The sequence below is a fragment of the Galendromus occidentalis genome, unplaced genomic scaffold (assembly GCF_000255335.2).
Source record: "Galendromus occidentalis unplaced genomic scaffold, Mocc_1.1 scf7180000077474, whole genome shotgun sequence".
NCBI classification, from domain to species: Eukaryota; Metazoa; Arthropoda; class Arachnida; order Mesostigmata; family Phytoseiidae; genus Galendromus; species Galendromus occidentalis.
In genome coordinates this window covers 210772-219421 of record NW_003805462.1, presented here as the reverse complement: position 1 = coordinate 219421, position 8650 = coordinate 210772, and the positions used below count along the sequence as shown (strand labels likewise).

Here is an 8650-nt window from a genome sequence, read left to right as displayed (position 1 = left end):
AGACCCTCCTGGGGACAGTGGAGGGTCTCAGCTCGGTTTGGCCCTACAACCTGCAGTGGGGAGATTTGACCCTCATCTGATTACATTCGGGTTCCCTGAAAGGAAAAATTAAATCATGCTCAAGGTATATGGGTCAGCCCAAGCTATAGAAGAACTCCAGGCACAGTATGGTGGAATATCAACCTCTGAAGTATCCCATTGCTTATGAGCTCCCGAGATGATCAGCATCAGCGAATACTGGCCCTGGAGCCCTGAGACCGCGTCAGGTCTGCATATGGAGACTCGGCCGACACCCGTCAATCGAAAACCCCGGAGAGGGATCATGTAAGCTGCGGGGGTCTTTGTGAGCGATTCTCGAACCCTTTTTCCGGGAGAATGCCCCTGACTTTCAGAAACCTCTACTGGGGAATCCTCAGGGGAGCTCTAAAGCCTTATTCTGGACGGAATCAATCCAGGATAGCGTTTCGGATCAGTCAAGGGAAAGCATGGGAAAGCATCGGAAAGTATGGACATCGCAGTCGCCCTGCCCCCGGAAATTGAGTTCGTCAGCACAAAGCTCACTTGAGACCGTCCAAAGTCATCGGATCCGTGGTGATTAACGGTTCCGGGATATGCGATAGGTAGTGTCGATCGACTTCGAACATTGCATCCAGTGATGACTGATGACGATACTCCCGCGAGACGCGTCTCGTAAACATTCTGAATAGACTTTTTCTGTGAAGCTGATTCTATTGATTTGGGGGCGAAAATGTTCGAAACTTCATGGATTGAAGCTCATCTTCGGCTCGTGGTACATCAGCTGGGAACTCGAGGAAGCATCAGAAATTCCCTGATCAACTTCAATGAAAATGCTGTATGGAATTATTCAATCGAATTGCATCAGGTTTAGCCTTCCCTCAGGTGTCCGAGGGCTGGGAATCGTAGGGACAGACGACTCCGGCTATGCGGTTGCTTCCACAGAGCATTGCCGGAGGCGAACGGACACGGATTCCACATTCATTGAAGAAGACTGACTCCTTCCGAACACAGAATCGCTTCCGCTAACGGAACATTCGCTTCGCCAAAGGCGAACGGACTCGACAATCGCGAGGAATTCCTGTCTAGGAATTTTAGGACCTCACCTAGCTGCTGCAGCCTTATCTGTTTAAGCGATAAGCGTCTACGGTTTCTCGGAAGCGTCCACCGTCCAGCTTCGTGCAGGCCATCGCTCCAAAAACGGAATTCATGGGCTGCGCTTTGAAAGCCGTCGCATATTCCATTCATGAATTCATTCTCGCCGTCCTGCTCCACGGTATTGAATAGCGTGAATGCGGTTCATCACCAGTGCTCCACGCCGAAGGTGAAGAGAGAGGCCCAAATTCACCGGGCTCGCTTCTGATTTGTCGAGAGGATCTCCCGTTCTGCACTCTTCGGCCGAAAGGGGGTCCAGTTCGACGTCCTGAGGGACCAGGGTCGAGAAACGATTGAATCACGGAATTCCGACAGATTTGCTCGACGATTATCTCCAGAATTTTGGCTTGTACGAAAGCATAATGAGCTCTGACACCACTGCCGTCATCACGGAGACGATCCTAAGATTTCGTTTCGGTAAAAATCAATAAATTCGGAGGAAGAGCCCCTCCAGGTTTCGGATCGCTGAACGTGATATTGAAGTCGAAAACGGGCTTCTGGAGTCGGGTATTCCAATCACCCACTCCGAGCAGGTCTCTCATCACCTTCCAATCTACTTCGGTCCAACTTGATATAAAATCGAGCGATACCTCAGGCCCAATTAAGCGCTTGGAAAGATCGCGGGGACTCCTATGGGAATCCCAGTGCCGAAGCTTGCGAATGCTTACCTCGCGCTTGCCATCCAACGGGGTACGTTCCCCACCTACTCCGCGCTCGGGAGGTGCACGAACAGGGCGTTTATGCTTTCAAGAGGGATATATTCCTGTGGCGGTCCCTGAATTTCACTCAGAGTTATAGCAGTCTCTCCGGCTTCAAGGTCCGTGCTGGCTTCCTCTCGGAACACATAACATATCAGAACGATTCCGGAACACTGCAGATATTCCAATGTTTCAAGTTCACACACCAAAAACAAATCGGGCACTGCAGAACGCCATCTTGAAAAAAAAACATGTGAATGAACGCATTCGTGGAGCGACAGGCGATCGCAGCATGGTCGGGAATGGCCCCAAGGTCTTCAGCACTAGTTTACATATTCGACTTATCATTCGTCAGATTGAGCTCCCCAGCTCCTGGAAGTACCCGAAAAAATCGGAGGGTTCCCCAGAATAGCCCACGATGGAAAAGCCCGCTCCGACAAATGAAGCTATAGCCTGAGTCAGTGACCTACAGCCAAAAAGAACACGAGGTCTTTCCTGGCCGCTCCTTGTGGATCACCATCTCGAGAGTCGTTCGTATCAGCTCCGAGTATTCCATTTCGGGATAGAGCGGATAGATTTCCCGGTACTTCCCCGGGCTCGGGAGTCAAGGACTCGATTCGGTGGTTCTCCCTGATGGCGGGGACGCGGGTACGCTTTCGCATCGTCAGAAGTTCCTCCTGGAGGATTCGAACAGATGGTCCCTCGACCGATGAACTTCCTCTGATGGCTGATGATAGTAATGCTGGGGCCTGATCGGCGTAATGGCGAAGCTGATGACTTGCCCGAAGCCCTTGAGCATCCGAGTTTATGCTCATCGAACTCACCCATAGTCACAGAGACCTCGTGGATCCATTGATTGACAAGAAGAGGCTCTGCCGCGGAGCATACATACTTGGCCTAATAACGATTCATCATCCTGCGATGGTTGACGGAATTCAGGCGGCTCTTTCCAAGGGAGACTCATTTCCTAGTGCAGTCCTGGAGAATTCTTGTCTCTACTACGGTAATCGATGGGAAGGATAGAGTGACTCAGCGGACGCTCGACACCGGAAGGTAGATCAGGATCTCCAGAGGTACGATCTGAGGAGGAGACCTCCAGACTTGAGCACGAAGGGTAGGCATAGCTTCCCCGGAGTCCTCAGTCCTTATGGAGGATTCTCCCGGTAGAGGAGCATCACGAGGATTTCAGTAGACTTCTCCTCAACAAAGTCCTTATATTGAACTCCCCTTGGCGAATCATCCAGAAAGCCGAGGACCGTGATCCGTGATATCCCCAGGAATGCTTCACCACCCATCTTCCGGAATCACTCGCTCTCTTACCACAGCGCTAACTCGCGGATCTGAAAGCGGGCACGACGACGAGCCGCGAAATTCACTCTCTTGGTGCAGCTTTTCTAACTATCGCATCCGGTGAACGGTATCCTCGTTCGAATATATCGGCGTTTATTGCGTTTGGTGGAGCATTCTTCAAGAGTACCCGCCCTAAAGCGACAACTTGGTCAGGCGGCCAATTTCTCGAGGGCCGGAGCGGGATACACATTTGAGGTGACCGAGTTGAGAGCTATTATGATACACTTTGCTAACCCCCACATCCATCGCTAGCTCCGATATATGAGGGCAAGTCGTCGAGGGTTCCGTCGATTTCCGCCTTGAATCGTCATCTCGCCTCAAGCGTAAACTACGAGTGAGCGTACGGTGACCTGACGCTCCCCTAGCTCCATCCACTAAGCTACCACGCGGTGCTCCGTGTGTAAGCGTCGACGCCCGGCCCCGGTCGTATTGAGTTTCGTGCAAGTTCAGATATTGTACGCTCGTGTATTTTATTCCAAATCGAGCTGCAGCGAGCGCGTTGTCAGAGATATCTCATCCTTTCAGGCCACGATATGCAGCCGGATTGGGAACATTCTGGCGATCTAAAACTCCTCGCCCGATTCCCTTTTAGTCTCGCGGGTTCGAAAGTGTAATAATGTTTGGTTCCATTTCGGGAATCAGAAAAAACGCGGTATCGAGATGATATCTACATCAGTGGTTCTGAAGCTCCGTACTTCCGCGGGTCCACTGAGTCAGAGAGCGCCTCGCTGATCCTGGCGGAGGAAAAATAAACTTAGAGAATAACTTACTGTGATACAGCAGAGCAAGCCTACATTGGTGCTGTATGCCCCCGATTCACTTGAATCATGAGCGCCGAAAAAAAATCCTTCGGTGCTTCGACCGATAGTGCTCACCAGCTTCGTGGAGCCTTATACGATCAAGGCACAAGAATCTCTTCTAGGAACAGAAATCAGCCAATAGGATTCAAGGCAATAACTTTTCTCCTTTTCGTTCGCAATAAATTCTAGGCTCTCGGTGCCTTCTCAGTCGTTAGTTGCACCTGCTAATCCGCGTCGAATTCCGAACCTCTCGGAAATCGCGTACTCCAGAAGAACCCCCAGATCCTGGACTTCACGGCCAATCTCTCTGAGCTTCCAGAGAAGGCCGATATACCTCATTTGAGTGCAAATGATCCAGTCCACACACTGTTCTCAGCAGCGTTTCGCCCGTTACGACTGACACAGCATCGGATATCTGTCTCGAAGTCAACGCCTTATCGAACAAGCCTGAGGCCGCAGGCGCGAACTGGCTCTCTACAATTCACGCTGTATAATAATTACAGTCAACGAGCGTAGAGGAGGCGAGAAGCTTAATTTCGGTTAGTGTACGAGGCGATGGGACATAATTTTCTGGAGGATTTCCTCAATTACCTCGACCGCGGGAACACTCAATGACTTCCTCCCACCACTCCCCTCTACAACATTGGGAGAAGGCATGGAGCCGACGCCTCGTTCTCTTCTGAAACTTCTCTTCGAGCCCAATGGGAAGTGTGTATCGCGCAGAGTTGTTTGGTCAGGCCGCTCGAGCACTATTCGTCCAACGATTCGAGGAGCGGAGACGACAAGGTGTCCGGCTGCCTTCTTCGCTTGCGGAGAATTCCTCTCCACCACGCAGCCGAGGCTCCGAATCATGTCTGGGTCCCCAGAGTCTCGAGGTCGAATCTCATAACGCATCGGATTCGGTTTTTCTCAACTACGTTTACGGGGGATCTCCGCGAGAGCTGCAATATTTTCCAGCAGGATTCCTGTGACGATGAGAATGATGGTGAAAGATATATCGCGCCGACTCCCGGGGGCGCACTCGGAATCTGCGGGAGTCGCCCCAGGAAGGCGACGCGAAAGATCCCAACAAGGAACGGCCGAGAATGAACAAGACAGATGAAACTCAAAGAAATACCCCGCGAGTCCCCCGGAGCGCTGAAGTCCGGGAGATCCGCCCAGACGTCCCGAACGTTCTCTTGTTCCGGGTTCGACCGCGGGTCAGTTCATGTCCCGCGCTCCTCAGACTAAATTTCGCGCTCCGGGAACGAGGTGATGCTTCTGAGCGCCACGCGTAATCACCCCATGGTCGAAACCGGTTCCCCTCAGGGAAGCAATCCGACCACGCATGTAGTATGGATGTTCGGTATTTCGGAGCGGCTCGAGATAATTGATAAGATGAGACACGTGGCAGACCGAAGCATTGATTGGAACGGACTCCGATTAAAACGAGGAGAGGAAAGCGGCTCGGTTTGTCCTGCCTGCTCAATCTCTCAAGCTTGGGTCCCGGTAAGCAGGTTCGTATATTCGTGTCCAGGAAGACACAATACCCGAAACTCGAGATTATTTTCTGGAATCCATGGGTACGAAACGAAACTTACGCTGACCTCAGACCTGGCCCTCCGTCGAGTCTCATCCCGCGCCACGACCGATGATACTATGTATACAGAATACAGACCACATCTCGCTTCACGCTGATGTATCGTTTCTAGACGTCGGGGGAGTTACGCCGTCCCTGCTCGTCTTCGGGGGCCTCTGCACTGAACATCTCGTGAGATCGCCTTGGCCTCAGACTTCTAGGCAATCGCAAGGCAGCAGGGAGAAGATCTGCTTCTTCAGATCTTCGAGGACTTCGCATGCCTCGAAGTTCCCCGATAATCTCCGGAGGACCGTGGGAAAATGGCTCCTCTCGGCATCTGTGTATGTTGAACATTATAAAGAAGCAAAAATGCACTTGACAATCTGCGTATCTAATGTATTCTAGGAGCCTGACCTTTGGCGCAGTCTTGCTTCCCTCTCGTTGGTAGTATCATCAACAGACTCTCTTCCAAGTCATTGGATTGGATGTCAAGAGACCAATCTGATGCGCTCGTCCCTGATCGAGAATACAGTCAATAGGAGCAGCTCTGCGGGCTGAGAGAAACTCGTAGAGAAGAACGCCGTTCCGATGAGTTTGACAGCATGTTTGTTTATCATTGCGACTTCAGTGAGGGCCCTCCCAGTGACCGACACTCGGAATATGGAAAAAGGACTCCTCGGCAAAATTCTTGGAGATGAGATATCATTCCCCGTGAGACCAGTCGGCGCTCACGGAGGTGATGCGAGTGAGTAACTACCGTCCCGAGTCGCAGAAGTATCTCTGTTTGTTCCGTCTTCAATTATGAGTACGGACTTCCGGAATTTCCAGACGCAGTTTCAATCCTGTCGAGTGGGCCTGTCACGATTTCCATCGCAGCTTTCGTCCGCGAGGTCGTCATGGAGCCGGGAGTGAGTTTTCCGGGATGAGCTTCGGATTCCATCCGGAGTTCTCCCGTAGCAGAAAGCATCCGTTTTCGCACCAAAAACGAGCGCCTTAATTTCGGACTTGACATCCCAGTCACGATTACAGGCGAAGGCAATCGAGTGTACCGTAGAAATAGTCGAGACTTGGTTGGACAGCAGACTCGGTTTTGACTCATTCAAGGGAAAAGTAGGTTTTGTCGTAGCCACCGTCGATCCATAGACGTTCCTTGAACTGACTCGATTGCTTCGGGCGTGTTATTGACCTTCATTTTTTTACCACCTTCCCCGAGTGAGGGGTCTTCCGACTCTCTGTTCAATAATTCGTCAATAAATCGGGCGATTCCCTGAGGTATGTTCCTGCCCTGAATCTCTCTCACCCCGATCTGAAAATCTTCGAGGTAAACGCGATTACGATCGTCGAAAGCTCCGGAGCGATCAACAGGATCTGGCAGACGGAAACGTTGATTCAGAATGGAGAGACCGAGAATGGTATCCTGGGTAGACTCCGAGTCTACCCGAGCGGGCACGTCGAACGGTTGCTGAGGTAGGCCTTCCCCAACCTTTCCGCTCCCTTAAGGGATAAACTCCGGACAAGACTTAATCCTGACCATTGAGAACTCGCAATGGAACGGGTCCAAGCGGGTCTTGTCTTACAGGTTCGAGGGAGTCCGTCTACCTTGCTACGTTGATAATCCCATCGTTTATCCGTTCCACGACACGCGATGTGTGCTGAGAATTGGAAGCAGTGAGTTGATGCAACGTACCTATCCAGATTTGGTCTCGGACTCGACGAGCTCGGAATGGCAGTCGGCAGTCATGGAGACCAAGCGAATTCCGACAAACGGTTGTTACACTTTCCAAGTGGCCCACATCAAAGAGGAGGTATCATACGTTTGGAACTCTACGTATGGAGTACGGATAGATGAGGCGGTCCGTCCGCAAAACATCTACCTATCGAAAATCGCTCTCCGAGCAGCCAACGTACTGATGCCAGGTTGGTCAGAGCCATCTGTCAAGGATTGTCCTCGTCTGTCGAAACCCGATGACGCTTCATCCAATAAGTAAACTGCTCTGTTCGGACCTGAAGCTCTCGAAATCATTAGTGCGACGATATCGTGCCTCACATTTCAGCAAGGATCGAACACTCCTTCATCGAAGCCACATTCAACTTCAAGTCGAACCGATTCGACCTACTCTGTCGATTTCTGGTTCCCTGCGTGTTTTGCGTCTCGCTCGCCTTCTTTTCATTCCTCGAGCTTCTCCGAACGCGATGCTTCACAATAATCTGGGTCTGTATCCGCCGGAGTATAGAGCGAATGAAGTTGACAAGATGAAGTCTGGCTCGCGACGCTCATCTAGGGACGGCTCATCGCAGGTCACAGATTGAAACTTTGAAATTTCGTATGTTGAATTTCTTTCTGGTCCGCAGATGGCGACTATAATGCTTTCGGTGTCGGTCTTTACGTGGCCGCCTGCGATTTGCGCTTTCCAGCTTGCATCGCTATTAGCCATCGTATCCTACTCGTACATCGTAGCGACGATGTTCGTCAGCTTATGCGGCCCTAATGCCGAGGAAGAGGAAAACCCACCGAGAGAGGTGAGATTCCAAGCCACGCGTGCATTTTCCTCTGCCTCATTAATTGGCTTGATGGATAGCAGTGGATAGAATGCTCTGATTGCTCTCATGGATTCTTGACGTGTTTTGAACCGCAGAGATGTCCTGTCAAGGAGCTACTGTCTACAGTCGTCACCGAAGGCTCACCGAACAGTGACATGATCGTACGGATTGCTCTATCGGTCTCGTACTTCCTTTTCGTGGTATTCTACTTGATTCTCATCAACAAAACTGCTTAATCTCATAATTCATAATAAAGATTTGAGTTATACATATGAAAAATAATTGGCTCCGAGTAAATCTTATGGGACCAGGCGCGTGCATTCGAATCCGTTCGGGAAGGCTTGGGGACCTTGAAGTCGGAAGATGAGGCCGGGGGGGGGATCATGACGCGCCTCCCCCTGATGAAAGCCTATACTTCAGCATTCTTTCGAGCCCTCCTATATACTATGCTACTGCTACTCGGGGCAAGGAAACTCGGGAGACTTCTGCATCTTCAGCCTCCTGCCATCATGATATTCGAATTGGGTGTGAAC

General features: G+C 51.1%; 1 protein-coding gene across 1 annotated transcript; it reads left to right on the top strand.

The window, feature by feature from the left end:
• Positions 1–6657: 6657 nt before the first annotated feature.
• Positions 6658–8395, top strand: LOC100908655 (uncharacterized). Its single transcript, XM_018640113.1, has 7 exons — positions 6658–6686; positions 6898–7043; positions 7156–7244; positions 7362–7493; positions 7631–7788; positions 7929–8096; positions 8213–8395. Coding segments are annotated over exons 3-7 (600 nt in total). The 5' UTR covers positions 6658–6686; positions 6898–7043; positions 7156–7243; the 3' UTR covers positions 8354–8395.
• The last annotated feature ends 255 nt before the right edge of the window (positions 8396–8650 follow it).

Excerpts from the sequence above, each read along its gene's own strand:
- LOC100908655 (XM_018640113.1), top strand. Across the intron at positions 7,494-7,630 it reads AGCCAACGTACTGATGCCAG|CAAGGATCGAACACTCCTTC; the intron begins GTTGGTCAGAGC and ends CTCACATTTCAG. Across the intron at positions 7,789-7,928 it reads GATGCTTCACAATAATCTGG|ATGGCGACTATAATGCTTTC; the intron begins GTCTGTATCCGC and ends TCTGGTCCGCAG.